Genomic DNA, 20,401 nt, shown 5'->3' on the forward strand with positions numbered 1-20,401 from the left:
TTTTGATAATATTAATTTTAATATTATTTTTTAAATTTTAATAAACAAATTTTTTATATAAAATAATAAAAATAATTAAATTATCATAAAATTATTTTATTATTTATATTTTAAAATTTTATATTTTTAAATTATAATTTTTTATAATAAATTTTTTTATTTAAATAAATTTATTAAGTTATTGTTGATTATATATTTAAAAATTAATACAATTATGTATTTAAAATACGATTTAGGATTCAAAGAATTAAATAAATTTTAAACAAGACAGACATGTATATAATTTTCAATCAAAGAGAATTGCATCATAAATTATCCGTTTCCTCTTTCTTTGTTCCTTTCAGAAATGCTCGAGTTCAAATAACGCGTTTCTGACAGCAAATGTTTAACAAAGAAAATTGTATTATAATGTTTAATTAACGTGAATATTATTTTAGTAGATAATAGTATGTAAATACTTTTATAGTTATAAGCAAATTAAAGGTTGCATGTCCTATTTTAATTTGTTTTATTAAAAATAAAAAAATCGGCATTTTCTTGCTTATGCATTGTATTCTTTTAAATAGTCAACCGTGTTCAGAACTAAGTATTGCGGTGGAGGAAAAATTCCTTGATTATTTAAACGAAAGAAAAAAGCTAAAAAGAGTGGAGATTGACTGATCAACAAGGTGGATCAAAATCTGACCCACATTTTGAATTTCGTAACTTTCTTGTTAATGTTTTTCTTTACCTCCTTTTGATTATTAGTATTAAACTATAGTTTGCCTTTCCACTAAAGGATTTGGTTCATTATTTTTTAAAATTTTGTGGAACTGTTTTGGGCGTGGAGGATTGGAATTTGGGACATGATGACGCTGTTGATACGTTCAATTCGTTCAACACAATGTTTCGTTGGTTAATTATTAGTTTTGAACATTTGAGCATTGATTTGGGAGGCTCCAAGTTCCAACAATATTATACCACATGTCTTTTTGCTTCTTTGCCGCTGTTCTTTTCAGAAGATTAAAACGATGTTAAAGACTCACATATAATTGTTTTAAAATTAATAGATAAAAATTGTTAAATAATAATTTAATTAAATTTATTAAATCAGCTCACAGTCACATAATCACGAAGACAACTGTAAGTTTTCACCTAAAAAGAAAAATGAAAAAAAAAAGAAAAGGTAGAAAAACAAAGTCAATTAAGTTGAACTTGAATATTAGTATGTGTCTGAGACAAGAGCTAACTTTCAGTTGGTGAGTATTGAAAGATTAAAAGACAGATCAATTAGTGTTGGACATTAAAAGTAGCCTTGTGTATATATATCTGAATAGAAATGTGATTAGGCGTACATTTCTCGAAGAATAATTACATAAATAAATCTAATATTTTTGGTTATTAAGAGTACTTACAATGGTTAGTATTTATTTTATAGTATTTATTTTGATACGATGATAAATTAAAACACCATACATGAATTATATTTTCTATGTCAATAATAATTTTTTTTAAAAAATTAATTACTATAATTAATAAAAAAATTGGCCCAATATATTAAGATGGACCAAGTTACAAATTTCTGTGGGTATCTCTTCCGGCCACATTAAATTTGGTTTGGTTAAAATAAGTTTTGTAAGAAAATGAGCTACATCATTTTCATTTTTTTTAATGTGAGAGATTTTATAAAACCTAAAACAACATAAAAGAGTTTTACAATTTGACTTTATAGTACCAAAAGGTCTACCGAATGGACTATTAGAATTTAAAGCCTTGATTACTTCTATATTATTTTCTTCTATTTCTTTTTTCAAAAAGTAAGTTTAGGCTGCAATATTTACTCCCTGGTAGAAACTAAAGACTTTGGCTTCTCTAACTGAAAGTGCAGGAGTCACTTCCAACGTGGTAGCAGCTACAACAACTATTACTATCTCTAATGACCACACCTACTCCTCTTTGACTCCATTATTGCTAGCTGCATCCACATTGATTTTGTATCTACCTGGTGGTGGAATTCTCCACCCATTCGGACTTTGACTCCCTATAGGTGGCTCTTGGATCGAGGATGGTGAATTCATTGGAAACAGAGCTTCTGCAAAGGAAGTGGCTGCTCTCTCCAAAATTGTTTCCGGTGCCAGGTTCTCATTCTCGAAGAGAAATTTGTTTTTACTAAGCCATAGGCCATGCAAGCAATAAATGAACAGTCCCTTTCTCTCCTTTTCAATTTGATTTAGAGTTGCTGATACCCATTCTAGCAATGGCATTCTAACAGCTTCCGTTCAGAGGTTAAATGGCAACACGAACTAGAAATGAGATGCCCAATCACAATCTCTGAAAAGGTGAGCTTCACTTTCTTCTTTCATTGAGCACCCAAAACAAGTAAGATCACATTTAATTCTTATCCTCTGAATATTTATCTTTGTTGGCAGGGTGTTGTGCCTTAACCTCCATATGAAATTCAGAGATCTTGGAAGAATTTTCATCTTTCACAATTGTTTTCACTTCTCCTTTTCCTGGTTATTCGGACAGGTACCTGGTTGTTGGTTTCGGTTGTGAGCTCTAATTATGTGGTAAGCAGTCTTAACCTCATACTCTCTTTTATTGCTGAATTTTCAATAAAATCTATCATCTTGTCTCTGCATATCAATAGGGAGTGCTAGAATTTGGTTTACTTCAAAAGGTAAAAAAATTTGTAGAATTAGTTGTTGCTTCCATGTATTCTGTTCCTGGTTGATTAGGTTATTCACTGTGGCTTCTTACTCAAAACAAGTTCTGGGGCTCTAGACCTTGAACCCATTTTGATTAGGAAACTATGGGTCTTTCCAAATTTTGATATTCCTGCTTGTACCAACTTTTTATAAACCACCCAAATTCAACACCTCTTTTATACTCCAAATGCTCTTCCAAGTGAAGCTTGGATTATAGCCCCTCTCAGCTTCACTAAACCTCTTTCTATTGTAGTACTTGGCCTTTAGTATTCTCGCAATTAGTGACTTTGACTTAGACATTAATCTCCAACCCTGTTTTGCGAGAAGCACTTGATTAAAAGCTTCAAAACATCTAAATCTTAGGTCTCCTTCTTCCTTTGCATTACACCTCTTGTTTCAAGCCACCCAATGAATTTTTCTCTCACCCTTTTTACTTTTCTAATGGAAATTGTTGATCATTCTCTCCAGGTGATTGCATAAGAGTTTTAGAATCTGGAAGCCTCCCATTATATACATAGGAATAGACTGAGCAACTGATTTTATGAGAACTTCCTTTCTCACTTTGGATAGGGATCTTTCTTTCCAATTTTTTAGCTTCTTCTAGATTCTTTTTTTGGACAAATTCAAATATCTGCTTTTTGGACCTTTCCACCAATGTTGGGAGTCCCAAGTAATTTGAGTGAGATTCCATTGCTTTTATGTTAATCCAATCTTTGATAAGCATTTGTCTAGTAGGAGGCACATTTCGGCTAAAGAAAACCTCTGACTTGTCCAAATTAATTCTCTGGCCTGATGCTAATTGGTAGCCCTTTAGGATCTCTATCACTGCTTGTATGTTTTGGTATGAAGATCTCAAAAAAATTATGCTATCATCTACAAAAAGGAGATGTGTTAGTTTCGGGGCAAGTCTTGCAATTTTGATGTCTTGGATTGCTTTCCTCTCTTGAGCTCGCTTCAAAAGGCCTGAAAAATCTTTCGCACAAAGGATAAATAGGTAAGGAGACCCTCCCCTCCCAGGCTTAAATTCTTTTGTCGGGCAACCATTAATCAACATAGAGAAAGAAACTGAACTTACACAAGCCCAAGTCAGATCTATCCACTTTCTAGAAAATCCCATGGATTTTAAGACTCCTATGAGAAAGGGCCACTCAATTCTATTATAGACTTTTTTCATATCTAGCTTAATGCCTATATAACCCTTGCTTCCCTCTTTATTTTTCTTCATAAAATGAAAGCTTTCAAAAGCCACAAGATCATTATCAGTAATAAGTCTTTCCGGCACAAAAGCGCTTTGAAACTCTCCCACAATATCTAGTAAAATCAGTTTCAGCCTATTTGCTATAGTCTTTGTAACAATTTTGAACAAGACATTGCAAAGAGAAATAGGCCTATAATTTTGAGTGTGTTGGATTCTTACCTTTCGGGATTAGGCAAATGAATGGTTTGTTCATGTTCGAGGGGTCTTTGCCGTTGTTAAGAACATCCAAGGTCCATTTAGTAACATTCTTTCCCACCGCACTCTACATTCTTTGATAAAAAAAGCGCAGGTAAGCTATCCGGCTCCGGAGCTTTGGTTGGGTGTATTTGGCTTAGCACTTCCTTTACTTCCTCTTTTGAAAAATCAGCCTGAATGATCCTCAAATTTTCTTCCGTCATCCTACCACTAACAGCCTTAGTGACTTCAATTTTCTCTGTGCTTCCAGCTGTAAAGAGACTCTCAAAGTAATTAATCACCACTTCGTCGATCTTTTCCTCATTCTCGTGTAAAATTCTAGCATCATCTGAAATTTTTTGAATCATGTTTCTCTTCATTCTCTGTGTTGTTTTTTGGTGAAAAAATTTTGTGTTTCGATCTCCAACTTTTAGCCAAGAAGCTCTTAATCGTTGTGCCCACAAAATTTTCTCTTACTTTAAAATATCATCGATATCCTTCTGGATTCATTTTGCTTTTGACACCATTTCTCTTGATTGCGGAAGTGATTGTATCTCTTCTAATTTTTTCTGCTTCTCCTTAATGGCTTTAGGGATTTGACCAAATTTCTTTTGTCCTCACTCCTTTAGGCTTCCGTTACAGCTGTCCATCTTTTTATCTATTCCTCTATATCCTGGAAACCAAGTTCTTTTCACTATGTCTTCACATGCCTCACTTTCCATCCAAGCTTCTTCAAATCTAAAATAATGTGCTCTCTTTCTTCTCATGTGTGGGTTGCCTAACATATCAATCAAGATAGGACAATGATCAGATTGATATCGCTGTAAGTGCTGAACCACCGCTTTAGAAAAAGTCTCCTTCCAATCAATATTCGTTACAGCTCTATCTAGCCTCTCTTGCACATTGTAGACCCCTCCCTGGTTATTTGACCAAGTGAACGTATGTCCTACAAAATCCAAATCAAATAGTTCATTTGTTTGGAGTACCTCTTTAAAGCCTTTTGTTTGTGCATAAGTAACCGGTAGCCATCCTTGCTTCTCTTTTTGCTCAATGACTTGGTTAAAATCCCTAAAGACTATCCATGCCATATTGCTGGTTTGTCTTAAGGTGTTAAGCAGCTCCCAGGATTTATGTTTGTCGACAGCTTCAGGACAACCATAAAAACCAGTAGCTCTCCATCTATTATTCCCTCTTTCTTCTTTAACTACCACGTCAATATGATTTGGTGACATAGAAGTAATCTCTACATTAATATTGTTCCCCCATAGGACTGCCAAGCCTCCCGATCTACCCCGGCCTTTCCCATTGCAGTCAGTAGCAGCCACATTTTCTAAGCTTCCTCTCCTCCTTAGCCTATTAACTTCCTCAACCTTCTTCCTTGTTTCCATAAGAAAAATAAGGTTGGGATCTTGCTGTCTCAAGAGCTTATTCAAAGCTCTAACTGTCCATGGGTTTCCAAGCCCACGACAGTTCCAACTAATAAGCCTCGTGATTTCAGGCAGGGCTGCCCAGCAGCCTCTACCAATACATGCACTATTTGGTGCTTTTTCTTCTGTGAGCCCTCCTCCTTGATCTCCATAGCTGTTGGTTCTTCCTGTTTTCTTTTGCATTCTCTTTGTTATATCTGCCCTTTATCACCTATGCTGCTGCTTTCTACTTCCCTTTCCCTCCTCTTCCATTTTTTTGTTGTCCCTCTTTCTAGCCCTGCTTCGATACTTCTTTATCTTCTACGCCTTTATTTTCCTCTTCTTCATTGTTAACAAACTCCTTGTTTTTTCCTTGTACTGTTGCTGCTGCATTCTCTTCTATTTCCTCTTCCACATTGATTTGGTCCTTTCTCTGATGAGCGAATATTTTATACGCTTTTTGGCATTACTTTCATATAGTTTTTTTATGTTTTATTTAAGTTTTTTTATATTTTTATAGGTTTTAGTGCAAAATTTATATTTTTGAATTCTACTTTGAGTTTGTGTATTTTTTGATGATTTCAGGTATTTTCTGGCTGAAATTGATGAGCTTGAACAAAAGCCTGATTCAGAGACAGAGAAAGCACTGTAGATGCTATTAGGATCTGACCTCCATGCACTCGAAAGAGATTTTCTAGAGGTACATAAGTTCAAATGGCGAGCTCTCAACGAATATGGAAAGCCAACATCTAGGGTTTTCCAGAAATATATAATAGTTGATATTTTACTTTGGAAATGAAGGCCCAAAACTGGCATTCTACATCAGTAATCTGCCCAATTCTTGGCGTTCAACGCCCACAAGGGGGTGGCTGGCATCCAACACCCAAAAGGGGGTCCTTAGCCAGCGTTTAATGCCCCTAAGGAACCCTAGCTCATGGGAGACACTCAAGCTCAGTCCGAACAGTTACCAGGTGGGCCCCAGAAGTGGATTTTCGCACTGTCAACTTAGTTTATCTTATTTCTGTAATCCTTAGTCATTATATTAGTATATATAGACAAGAGTTTACCATTATTAGAGGACTCTTGCCCACTTTCACGTTTACCATTGTATTTTTCTATCAGCATGAGTCACTAAACCTCCTAGGTTAAGGTTAGGAGCTCTGCTGATTTTCATGGATTAATAAAAGTACTACTGTTCTATTCAATTCGTGTACTCTATTCTAAGATGTATCTTCATTCTTCAACCTTATGAATGAGATGATCCATGACACTCATCCTCATTCTACTTGGGTTCAGTGTGAGTCTATAACAGGAGATCACTGAGCAACAAGCTTGATTATACATCTCTTAGACGGCTAATCCATGACTTTATTGGGGACTTCTCGAGACAACAATTCAGCGAGGTATGGGGAGATTAGAGTCTTTGTGGTAGATGCTTGAACCAAAGGTGCAACATTCTTTGATCCGAAAGATTCGACCTTGTCTGTGGCGTTTTGAGTAGGATCATCAAGGGGATGAACTGTAGGAGCTTCACCCTCATTCAGATTGGGCGCACACTAAACCTGGCGTTTGGCCTGAAGGAGGAAGATTGGTGGGCATTAAACCGGCGTTGATCACTTACAGCCTGCCATGGAAAGAATCACTCACAGTTGGAGAAAGACAGTAGAAAAGGTTGATCCAAAAGAATGAAGCATCTCCGAAGCCTCAACCATTCTCTTATCACTGGTTTCACTCAAATTAAGTAATTTCATCCATATTCCTATTTTATGCATTTATCTCAACAAACTATCTTTTCTAATCGCCTGACTAAGATCTACAAGGTTTCCATAGCTTGATTCAAAACAACAATTTTCGTGGGATCGACCCTGACTCACCTGAGGTATTACTTGGACGACCCAGTGCACTTGCTGGTTCAGTTGTGCGAGTTCTTATTTCACGCACCATTCTCCCATTCTCCTCTTCTGCTCTTTGTTCGATCATTGTGAGATTTGCTAGTTTTTCCATCAGCTTTTTGTGGGTTTCTTTTGCTCATTCTCTTTTGAGTAATTTGATTCACCTTATGATTTTTTACTGATTCACTTTATTGAATTGCTTGGTAATGACTTTTATTGATGCTAAATGGTGAGAATGGATCCTTTAATAGGCACTTAAGATCTCCATTATTTATGCAGTTAGCCAATAGAATTCATTCGAGAGCCGCAACTATGTTTCCTTCCAATGCAGGTAAGCAATTGGATTTGTCTGCCACAGGAGAAAAATGCATTCTGTTGAAAGTAGTTTCTAGAGAAAGTTTGAGCATTCAGTCTTACTCATGTATTGGTATCTAATTTTGCATCATGTGCTGATATGAAATATATTATTTTGGTTGCAAGTGATAATGGCTCCGTCATAACTCCACAATAACTCAGCCATCCGGCTCACAGTTTAATCCAGAACCAGCCATTTTATTAGTAATTATAGCCCTTCGGCTCATGCCATACACAACACTTCCACCGCCATCCTCTGCATCTCATATAATCAATCATATTTGATCATCATTTATCATAAATTTTTCCCTTGCTTCATTCGCAAGTTACCACATCCCCTAGCTCCGTTCTCATTGCTAGGCATATCATAATTATTTAAGACATAAGGGGTGAGATCGAAGGCTTAGAAGTATGAAATTTGGCTTTTAAAACTCAAAAATCAACTTTGGGATGAAAACAGGGCCACGCGTGCGCGTCCTTTACGTGCACGCGTGGATGGTCACAAAGTTCATCGACACGTATGCGTCGCCCACGCACACGCGTGGATAGAAAAATAGCCAATCGACATGTACGCATCAGCCACGCGTACGTGTGGGTGCGTTTGTGCCCCACGCATAAAACTGGAACAATTCTGGCATAACTCTCGAGAAATCAGCTGGGCATTGGATGCAGCACATCGAGACGCACGCGTGGATGGCGCGTTTTTGAAAAACGACGTGTACGCATCAAGCACGCCTATGCGTGGGGGTCATTCTGCTAAAAATTTTTCTAAATAAAAAGCTGCAGAATTTACAGATTCAACCCCCACTCTTCCGACGAACATAACATTCTCATTTTAAATTATTTTTCGCCCGTTCTTTGAACGACATGGACATCCCAAATCCAATTTCATTTTTAAACAAGTTTGGCACAAAACGGGGATTCGGAGTCCAAGTTATGTCCCATCAAAGTATGCCCAAAAACCATATTTTTATACAAAACCACAAAGTGCCATTTTCAAAACAAAACAATTTCATCCCTTTTCAAAATCAACCAAAACATGCCAATTTTCAACCCTTTTAAAATCAATCAAAATATACCAAAATTCAATATCAAGCCTCCTCAACTCACACATTAATATTTTACCACAATTCACAGAACCACCACCCAACCATTTCAACACTTCTCAATCAAATGGCTAAAAGACAAACACATTTACATGTCATACATCTTTCCTCATCCCAATTTCCAATAATACCATGTCCAATCAACCATAATTATACATAATCAATATCATATTCACCATCAACATGGTTTCACCCATAATTCAACCTCAACCATTCATCAAGCATATATCACAACATGCATTTTCTCATATATCACACCATCAAGGCATCAATTTTCATAATCATATATATGACCACATTATATATCTCAACCATTCAATAACATCAAAAATTCAATACCTATCTTAGGGCCTCTAGCCTAAGTTTTTACACCACATTACATTTTAGATACAGAAAACCGAGACCATACCTTAGCCGATTTCCCACACTCAATCGGAGCACTTCCAAACCACTTGTCCACAAGCTCTCAAGGTCTCAATACTACCAAGAGTAGATTTTCCACACCAAAACCCTTATTCAAGCTTTCCAAATCCCAATCAAGCTCCAATATTCACATATACCCTTCCTAAGCCACAATTATCATACCCAAACACAACATCTCAATACCCAAGTATCATAAAATAACAAATTACACTAGTGTTGAGAATCTTACTACACCCAAGGTTCAAGGAGACAAAATTAACCTTCTCCTTCAAGAGAGTTGGATCCTATAACATCAAAGAGCCCAAAATCTCAACACATTTCACCATGAAATTCGAATTTAGGGGATGAGAAACTGAACCAAAATCGTGGCTTACCTCAAGAATAGAGTAGTGGGTTTTGTAGAGCTCTTCACGGTGAACGTATGGCCACAAACGGTGCAACAATCGGAGCTCTAGATCAAAAGTTATGGTGGTTTGAAGATCAAACAAGGGTTAGAACTTGAGAGAGTGTTCTTCCCCTCTTGGCCTCCATTTTCAGCGTGCAAGAGTGTTATGTGAGGAGAGTGGGTGCTGAAATGAGTGTATTAGGTTTAGTTAGGTTGGGCCAAGGGCCTAATATGGGTCCAGTTGGGCCGGTTTGGCCCGTTCGGTCCAATCTTGGTCCGATTTCTACAAAATTGGTATTGAAATTCTCGTCTCAATCTCCTCTATCATATTTAGCCATAAAGCTCACATTTTTAGCTTTCTAGAATAAATTCTCATTTATGGGTTAATTATCCATTAATTAACCGGATTTTACAATATCCATCCAACTATGGTTGCATGAAGCTTTTCTCATATCCTTAAACTGACTTTCATGTAGGAAGGTCAGAGACCGTTGATAATGAAAAGCCAACAATCGGGACCGACAAACACGTTATCCAACAAAAATCTCTCAATCCATTACCTTAATTATTTTTAGCAACATCTAACAGAGTCACATAAACACATATCACAGCAAATGAACCTCCACTCCACCCACTGTTGCAGTAGAAGTTGTTTTCGTGTGGATCTCACTCACCAACACGCGTTGCACTCCCCTACAGCCATCTAATTTCATTACATGCAGAAAAAAATTTCCTTTCAGCACTGGAGTATTGGCCTTAGGAGAAACCCTACTATAGTATCATATAAGAATAGAAAATGTCCAAATAATCTAGGCCGATACTACGGGGCTGAAAGAAAATTTTTTTCATCACATACTAAAATTTTATGGCCGTACGGGAGTGCGACACGTGTTCATGAGTGATATCCATGTGTAGACAACTTCTGCTGCAATAGCTGGTGGAGTGTAGGTTGATTTGCTGCAATATGTATTTATTTTGCTGTGTCACTTCAGGCTAATAATAATTAAGGTTATGTATAGAGAAATTCTTGTTGGATAAAGTGTTTGTCGGTCCCGATTGTTTGCTTTTCATTATGAACGGTCTCCGACCTTCCTACATGAAAATCAGTTTGGGGATATGAGAAAAGCTCCATACAACCATAATTGGATAGATACGACATTGGATTTAACACAGTTTGATTTTAGATTTAGGATGCAAAAGGTAGTTTTACAAAAATTTATTTTTCCATATTGTAATGAACGAGAGAAATAAAAATCGCTAGGAAAAAAGTACTTTAATACAACTTACACACAAACATAATATTCTTTGGAGACTTGTGAAATGGAAACATGTAGTGCTTAAATGATCAAGCTGTATGAAAAAATTATTAACCCTTTTAGGCCTGATTTGTAAATATGCCTTTTAACTACAAGTCCCCATAACAGAGCAGATAGCTGTCATTTTTTGGATTCTTTCCACCAGTTTTTAGGTTTGAAAGTGAGTCAAGTTAGTTCATGAGCTAGTTCGATCTCGACTCGTTAATAACTCCATAAGCTAAACTCATGGGCTTGTCAGCCAAGCTTGCTCCATAAGATAAATAATATATAAAATTAATCTTTTTCAAAATCTTTAAAATATATAACTTATATTTTATTGATATAGAATTATCGGTTATGTTCCTATTATATATTTGAGTCAGCTCGTGAGCTTAGGCCAGCTCGTGAACTTTTGGTGAGTCGAGCTTCAGCTTAAGAAATGGGCTTCATTGTTAATGAGTTGAACTGTGAGTCAAGCTCAATTTTTGTGAGCCGAACTTGAGCTTGGTCTAGCTCGACTCACAAAAGCTTACTTCAAGCCCTACTAGTGTTAAATAATAAAAAGAACGACTTAAAAGGAGTTCAAAAATTTCTTTCTACAACTAGGTGAGACTTAACACCAACCATTATTCACACAGTATTATTTCTTCTTAAAACAAAGTAATAATTAATTAATTATTACTTAACTGAAAATTAAATAATATTCTATTTAAATTAATAAACAAAATTTTTAACGCAAATATAAAATTTAAAATTTGATAACTTGAATTATATCTATTTAAATAAATTCATAAAAACCTTATTTTTAAAACATTTTTAATTTAAGTATAGTTTTTCGATTTAACATAGACTTTCAAAAGTTATATTTAAACCCAAAATACTACTATTTAAAATTTTCACTTTGTTTAATTTAAAAATAAAAAATATTAAACTTAAAAAATTAAATATCTAAATAAATATTTTTTAAAAAAAATAAAAGTTATTAATTTTTTTATTCTAGATAAAAAAATTTTAGAACAAAATAACATGGATTTTAGAATAACATAGAACAATAAAAAGCACCTTTTTCTTTTATACGCTAAATCTTTAATTTCAGACCTGTCTTCTCTTTTTTTTTTAAATATTATAATTATTATTATTGTTATTATTTATTTACTTGGATTTTATATTTTTATTGTTTATTATTACCATAATAGTATTTTCATAATCCAATTTTATGTTTATGTCCAAAAAAATATTTCATAGTTCAAAACATTAAACAAAAAATGAATTTCAGTGTGACATATTATGTTTACTTTTTTTTTTGTTCAATAACACAACAAAAAACAATAACACTTAAATGTGAGATCTAATACTTGTTAGAACCTCAAAAATAGGCCTAATAATATAATTAGCATCATTTACACAACATTACTATCATCTAATCAAATTATCGGCATACATTATCAACTGACCACGATTAATTTTGGCGCACAAACTATGGACACTTTAGAGGCAACAAAATCATGCATCTTCTACTTTAAAATGTCACATTTTCAGCACTAACAGAAAAAAATTTTTTTTCAACACCGTAGCAATGACCATTTTTATATACTTTGAATTCACGTTAAAATGTTATTTCCCCATTTCTTGAATTTTGTAGATCAGTTGATGTCCATGGTGACTATACGGTGGCAATGGCCAAATTAAAGTGTACGGCTTTGACTGGACATGTACCAAACTTTTTTTATTGTATTTTTTATTTTTATAAATTAAAAATTAATTTATTACAAATTTAAATTTTATTTAAAAATTTATTATTAATTAATAAATTATTATATATATAAATAAAATTAAAATTTTAATATTTATTTAAATAAACTAGTAAATTAATCAATGTAGTAACCCAAATTAGTTTACACCAAAGTTTTAAGCCGTTAACATTTTTTGTTTCAATTTTCCAAGCAATCTAACCCATTTTCTATCCAGACCAAAAACTGTGCCTCAACATTTATGGGCAGGGGCGAAGCTAGGTGGTGGGAAAGGGGGGCGATGCCCCCCCTAATTTTAATTTTTTACATGTAAATTATATGTAAATTTTAGTTTAGCCCCCCCTTAAAATTTTATTTTAGTCTTAGTTTATTGGATAAATATTTTTGGCCCCCCTCTAATATTTTATCTAGCTCCGCCTCTGTTTATGGGCCAAGAAAGTGCCTCAACAACCCAATTGGCCTATTATAAAAACAGATAAACCCACCTCATTAAATTTAAAATAATGTGAATTAATTTGAGTTGGTTGAGTATTCAGTTCATTTGTTCAATTAAATAAGTTTGAATTTTATCGTGTATACAATAATTTAGAGAAGTGCTAGGGCCAGCAACTTTTATAATTTATAATCATCAAGTAGCTATCAATAATTTAATGGTGTGAAATTCCATCCAATAGTGTGAAATTACTCATTTTTCTTTTACTGATTATATGCTAGCCAAAATTTAATAAATTTGTTGACTCTTTAAGCTTTTCTAATAATTTATTGGTCAACTAAAAAATGAAAACAATATCCCTACTCAAAGGCAGGTTGCAATATTCGTTTTACATGCTCTTATGACTTCTGCGTGCTCTTTGGGATGTTAGTAAAAGGGTCTTTCCAACGTCACTAGAAGGATCGATAAGCGTGTTTATTACTTGTCATTTATAAAAATGTATATATAATTTACAATGTGGGGAAGATGGAACTAAAGTATCCACTAATAGCAAATGTAGTTTTCATTTGTTTAAGTCAATCTCACAAGGGTGACATATAATGTGGATATAAAATCGAATGATGATTACATTCAGTTGCAAAATACTTGTGCAATACTCAAACACAAAAGAAGAAAAGAAAGTTATTTGAAAAATTGTTGACTTCAGCTAGCTGAAATATAAAGAAAATAAGCTTAGGTCACACACACACACACACATATATATATATATATATATATATATATATATATATATATATATATATATATATATATATATATATATATATATATATATGTTTGGTGCAAGAGTTACAATTCAACGCACTAATGCAAAATTATATCTGGTTATCTAAGCTATAATATGAATGAAATGATATTTTGGCTGTTTTATTGTGTTGGATACTCTGCTGCTTGTTGGAGACCTTTTTCTTTGGGCATTATGAGATTATATTCCCATAAGTTCAAAGATTTTTTTATGAATATCTCGTTTTCGGTGGTATTTTAAACTAACTTATATGAGTTTTTTAGCTTCTTTTATTTTGGAAAGGTGAAGCCTATTTTCTTGTGTTTTTTAGTTGGATTGATTGTTTGATTGGTTGGTTTTTTTTTTTTTGATAAAAGAGAATTTTCTTTTTTTTAATAAAATTATTTTGAGATAATATAATTTCTATGTTAAAAAATTTATTGAATAGTAATGAAAATTAATATTGTGAGATTTTATTTATAATTTGTAAGAGTTTTAAATTCTAGAAAATTCTTTTCAATAATAGAACCAATTTTCATTATTACTGCCACCATCTTCTTTATCATCATTGTTATAACTTTTACTTCTAATACTTCAATTTGCAATAATAGAATTTTTTGGGATTTTAAAGCCCACAAAATTATTTTTCGTCATTATTTAGCAGAATTTTTAGTAAAAGATCGTCTTGTTCCAAAATAATTTTGTTAGAGGTGAAATATCTTTTTTTTTTTTTTTTTTACAGAATTTCTTTAAAGAAATAGACAAGAATTGAATTAGGTGTTTACTCTGCGTGGATCATAATCATCATCAATATATAAAGAAAAAAAATCGATTTTTTGGACAAAAATATAAAAATTTTTTGAAAGTTGATGTTGACAAAAATTAACTATTGAAATTATTGATGGCTAGGCATCTTTAGTTTTTTTAAATTTCTTTTTGAATAAATTTCTTAGGTTTGAATTAAAATTCTTATATTTTTAGTAAAATTTTTATGACTAATCATATGTTTGGAGTTAATCTAGAATGATTATGTTTTCAGGACATGTTTAAGTAAATCATGATAAAATTTATAAGAAAACACAAGTACACTTACAGAAAAGAAGCAAAAGGCTGGCGCCAAACTTCAAACTGCCAAGCCCAGCACCAGCATAGAAAAGTCTAGCGCCAGAAACAGGCGCCCAACTTCAGGCCTCCAAGCCCAGCGCCATTGCCGACGCTCTTGATCCCAAGCCCAATGCCCAAATGGGCACCCAACTCCTTGCCTTCCAAGCCTAGCGCCTTTGTGTATGGGAGTACCCAAAATGGGTTGGCGCCCAACTATCAGGGGGTAGCACCCAGTACCACCCAACTCCAACATACTGGGCGCCTAGCGCCCAAATTTGGAGTCCGGCTTCAAAGTGAATTTCTAACTACCAGTGGCCTAGAATTCCTCAAAGCCCAGCGCTAGTGGACCAAGCCCAGCGCCAAGATCATAGTCCACTCTTAGAAAGTTCTAAATTCAACCGAAGATTTAAGATTTAAATGATTAATTAGCATTAACTTATTATATAAAGATAAGATTTGGTTGTTAGCATTTAGTTTAGATTGATTTGAATTATTATTTTGAATTTGAATAAGTTGTTATCTTATCCTTCGGTGATAAAAAGATAAGATTAATTTTTGAATTTCAATATTTAGGAAGCTAGAATATCAATAAGTGAAAAAAATTCATAGAGAGAAATCATCAACGGATCATCAAACAATAACTGAATCCATCCAACATCTTATTAGTCTTGGGTTACTTTCTTTTCTAGCACGAGTAACTAAATTTTCTCTTGTCAAAGGTTAGGAGCTCTATTTGATTTTATGGTTTAGTAATGTTAGTATTTTTTTAGAAAAAAAGACATATAGGTCCCTAACTTTTTAAATTTTTGACAAATACATCCCTGACAAAATTTAAATACAAAAAAGTCCCTGACTTTAACAAACGGAGGACAATTTAGTCCTTCCGTCTATTTACCTCTCATACACCAAACGGAACTGGCTGACGTGGCTGAAACGGTGTCCAGGTGTCCGTTACGGAGCCACACTGGAAGGGAAATAAAGTTCGAAGAACAAATAAGTCCTTGACGTCATTTTACAAATAAAGTTCGAAGGACAAATAGGTCCTTGAGAATTTTTTTTCAAAATTAATAAACTCCTTTTCTAAATTCTCTCATTTACCTCTCTCCATTTTTATATTTTTCTCTACTATTTTTACTCTATATATAATTATATTTTATATTAGTAATTTGACAAATCAAAATATGTCATTTGATATTTTTTTACAATTAAAATATTTTAAATGTAAAAATATACACATTAAATTATTTTAAATTTTAGATAACGAATGTTAAAATTAATTATTAATAAAAAATTAGATTTTTTTATATAAAAATAATAACTAAAAATCTTATTATTTAATTTTTTATCTGCGGATATCTTGATCTTCTTAGTTAGAAACGTTTGTCAACTTACGACTTTTTTGTAAAAGTAATTTGATTTTATAAATCTTTTGTGTCATGCATAATTTATACTGTTAGAACAAAGTGAACTATAATTTAAAAAAAATTATTCTCGTAATGTTATTATGGATAAAAATACTAGTTCTAATATAATACACAAATGCATTAATGCTAACTTAATACATGAATGATGCACAAATGAACTAATGCTAACTTGATGCATAAATGAACTGATGCTAACTAATGCTACTAGTATGATGAAAAATAAACTAACAAATTCTAATATAATACACAAATGCACTAAAACTGAACTAATGCAATTTAAGAAAAAAAAAAAGTAGAAGTAGAACAAGCCTAATTTCTGCAATTTTAATACAAATAATTTAAATTGCAGAATACAACAATTTAACTAGATTTCAAAATACAAGCATAATTTTATAAACTAAATGCTCATAATAGAAACATAATAGAAGCATAATGAAAAAAAAATTCTCAAGGACCTATTTGTCCTTCGAACTTTATTTGCAAAATGACGTCAAGGACTTATTTGTCCTTCGAACTTTATTCCCCTTCCAGCATGGCACCATAACGGACATCTGGACACCGTTTCAGCCACGTCAGCCAGTTCCGCTTGGTGTATGAGAGGCAAATAGACGGAAGGACTAAATTGTCCTCCGTTTGTTAAAGTTAGGAACTTTTTTGTATTTAAATTTTGTCAGGGATGTATTTGTCAAAAGTTTAAAGAGTCAGGGACCTATCTGTCTTTTTCCCATTTTTTTTATTTTGATTTATGTTTTTTTTTTTTACTTTTTCAAGATTAGGTCTCGTTCTTCATCTTTAATAGTTAGAAGTATTAGAAAATATTCTAATTCTGTCTTGAATTCTGTTATTATTTTAAAAAAATTTATATCGGAATTAGCTTGAGACTATTTCTCATGATTTTTAACTTGACTAGAAATAGTATTTTAAAAGTTGTGTGTCTTTAAATCGAAACAGTGATTAACCTCTTCTCTTAATTAGTTGATCAAGAAATTGACAATTAATTAAGTGAAGAAAAATTAAATCGTCAAAGAATTGGAATTTGACTATAAATAATTTGTTGTAAAAAGATTTTTGCATAAGTCAAATTAGGAAAACATAAGCATTACTTTTTCTAAAAGTTAAACATTTCCGAATCCTTTAATATCTCACTCATTAATTATTTTTCCAAATCCATAAGCTTTCTCTCGTTTAATTTCAGCACACTTTTTCACTGTTCTTTGCTTTTACTTCAAGATTCACAATTTCCTTACCAAGATTTGATTGATTTAATTAGAAATTCAATTAGACATTGTTTGATTTAATTTGTTAATCCACGTGAAAATAATATCCACTTACTGTGATATTTCTTAGAGTGATTTGGTACACTTACCGATTACAAATGTATCAATTTTGGCTCATCAATTACCATGAGACTATGAGAGTCTAATGAAGATTTTGAAAGTTGGTGGGATAGTTGTCTATTATAACACATTAACACTCTCCGGAGAATGCATGAAAACAAGGTTCCAGAATCTTATAGACCGGGCGGGCAATAGACGAGTCGTGGCCGATTCTTGAGTCCAGATTTCGCCTGCTCCGTTATGGGACGGCATCACCATATGCAAGTGTATCATGTGAAAAAGTCTAGTGATGCCAAAGTTTAAATGTGTGGTTTAGTTCAGTTTGTGGTAATAAAAATAAAATAAAGAAGGCAGACTGTTACTAGTAAAATTCTAAATCTTAAACTCTAAATTGTAGTCCTGTCTTTCATCATCATGTTAAAGTAATTAAATTTATCTTTTTTGTTACACATTATCTGATTAGAATTCTCAACTAGAATGTTTCTACAAGTTCATTCACAATTTCATGTAGCAAAGAGTTAAAAATGTGATGCTCATACACCAAACAAATCTCCTCAAACCTTTTAGTCTCACATATACCCTTTTGTGTGAAATGTAACTCTTTCATATCATTTTCAATTAAGTTGCAAATCTTCATCTCTAATTCTGAGAAGTAGCCTTTGTTCTTCATTGCTCTATCTTCAATTTCATCAGCCAGCAACTTTTTCTCTGAAGATTCCCATATTGTTGGTGACATTAAGGGGTTTGAATAATCTACAAAAATTATTATTTGTTTGAGTAACATGGAGTAATGTAAACAGCAATAAAATTTGAAGTATTGTTAAGGAAGTAAAGGGTTTTTTTTACTTCCCTTTTTTAATTTTTAAAATATCCATAATTAATTTTTATCACAAACAATTTGATAAACTATAATTTTTTAGGTCAGAATAGCATTTTTTTATTGAATAATGGTAAAATAAATGTTTAAAATAAGAGTTTTACTAAAATTTAAATATGATAAAAACGAATTTTGACACGAAATACGATAATATAAGCATTCAAAATTTTTTATATATATAAATAAATAAAACTTAAATTCGCTACAAATCTAGACAAAAATATAAAACTATTACTTAGATCTGGTCTAAATCTAAATTACCTAAACTAAATAACAAAGTTACCACTTACCACACAACATATAATAAACCCTGAATCCATACTAACACAAATCAATTACAAAAGCAGAGGAAATGTCAATCAAATCAGAACTACAAAAACAGATTTAATTTTAAACATACCTAGAAAATCAGGTCCATAGAGGTATTTATAGTCATTGATGTCTAGGATTGAAACTGGGCTATATTCACTCTCTATCTTCTTTAGTGACCATTGCTTTCTCATATTTTTCATTTGCTTTAATTCAAAGAGTTCTTCAATCTGCTTATTTTTCAATTTAGTGCTTGACCATGACCCACAATCACTCTTTCTGTAAATGCAATTGGCATCTTTGTAACTTCTTCTAACCTTTGAAGAACAACCATTTTTTACAATTCTAGGCTCATTTTTCAGCTTGCAAAATTTCCTGCTCTTCTTTTCATCATTACTATCTCCTCTTCCACTATCCCAACACAGCACAAGAACTTCGCGGCGGTTCTTGTGCCGAAATAATTCAGAAACCTCCCTGAATGAAGCCGAGATTTTCGCTCGACGATGGTTGGATTGGCTTGCATTATCAAACTCCAACATGTAATCCACAAATTCAGAATCTGGGATGGTTTTTTTAAATTCCAAGTTGGAATTACTTGGCATTGAATCTAACCCCATCAACCTTGCTATCACTCCTGGTGTAGAAGCTGCATTAGCCATTGCACTCTTATTTTTTGGATGCACTTTTTGTGTTTCATATGATTCTATGATTTGATCAGAAAAGTTTCCATTTCCATCACAAAGAAGGGTGTGTAACAAACCAGAGAAACAACAATGTTTTGCATTTGATGGTTGAGACATAATAATCAAATCTTATTGAAAGTGCAGTGGCAATGTGGAGTGTGGATAAGACTCAATTGTCACTGAAAATGGTTGGGGAAAAAAGTATAAATAGGAACATAGGTATGAAAAGGGTGGTTGAGTTCACATTAAATTTAAGCTTGAACTTGGTGTATGATACATAATCTATTTTAGAACTTAGAAGTGATTATTTTATTTTATTACTCTAAATTAATTGTGTTACCGAAAATGATAACGTCACTAGATATGACATAGTCATATATCGTGGAAGAATAAAATAGACATTGTAATGATTTATTCCTACGTATATGTATTTTACAAAGCAAGAAGAACAAGAATTGAACTTCATGTATTAAATTAAAATGTGCTACTAATTCTATGTACCAATACATGTATGTATATGAATGATGTTTAATTTCTGCTTTGGCATCTTGAGACAGTTGCCGAAGTTGCTGACTTTTCTAAACACAAAGATGAAAGCGTATGTTGTGTTCCTAAAAGAATATAAATGGTTCTATTCATCTCAAGAACTGCACCGACTTTGTTGACTCATGATGGAAATTTCTAAGCCTAACCTTGCATTATTATTATTTATTAATTAA

General features: G+C 32.8%; 1 protein-coding gene across 1 annotated transcript; it reads right to left on the reverse strand.

Moving 5' to 3' along the window:
* Positions 1 to 18,217: 18,217 nt before the first annotated feature.
* LOC112794346 (uncharacterized) lies at positions 18,218 to 19,876 on the reverse strand. Its single transcript, XM_025836400.3, has 2 exons — positions 19,091 to 19,876; positions 18,218 to 18,566 (listed from the first exon to the last, which is right to left on the reverse strand). The coding sequence occupies exons 1-2, from the start codon at positions 19,797 to 19,799 to the stop codon at positions 18,286 to 18,288; spliced, it is 990 nt and encodes a 329-aa protein (XP_025692185.1). The 5' UTR covers positions 19,800 to 19,876; the 3' UTR covers positions 18,218 to 18,285.
* Positions 19,877 to 20,401: the final 525 nt, after the last annotated feature.

The sequence above is a fragment of the Arachis hypogaea genome, chromosome 4 (assembly GCF_003086295.3).
Source record: "Arachis hypogaea cultivar Tifrunner chromosome 4, arahy.Tifrunner.gnm2.J5K5, whole genome shotgun sequence".
NCBI classification, from domain to species: Eukaryota; Viridiplantae; Streptophyta; class Magnoliopsida; order Fabales; family Fabaceae; genus Arachis; species Arachis hypogaea.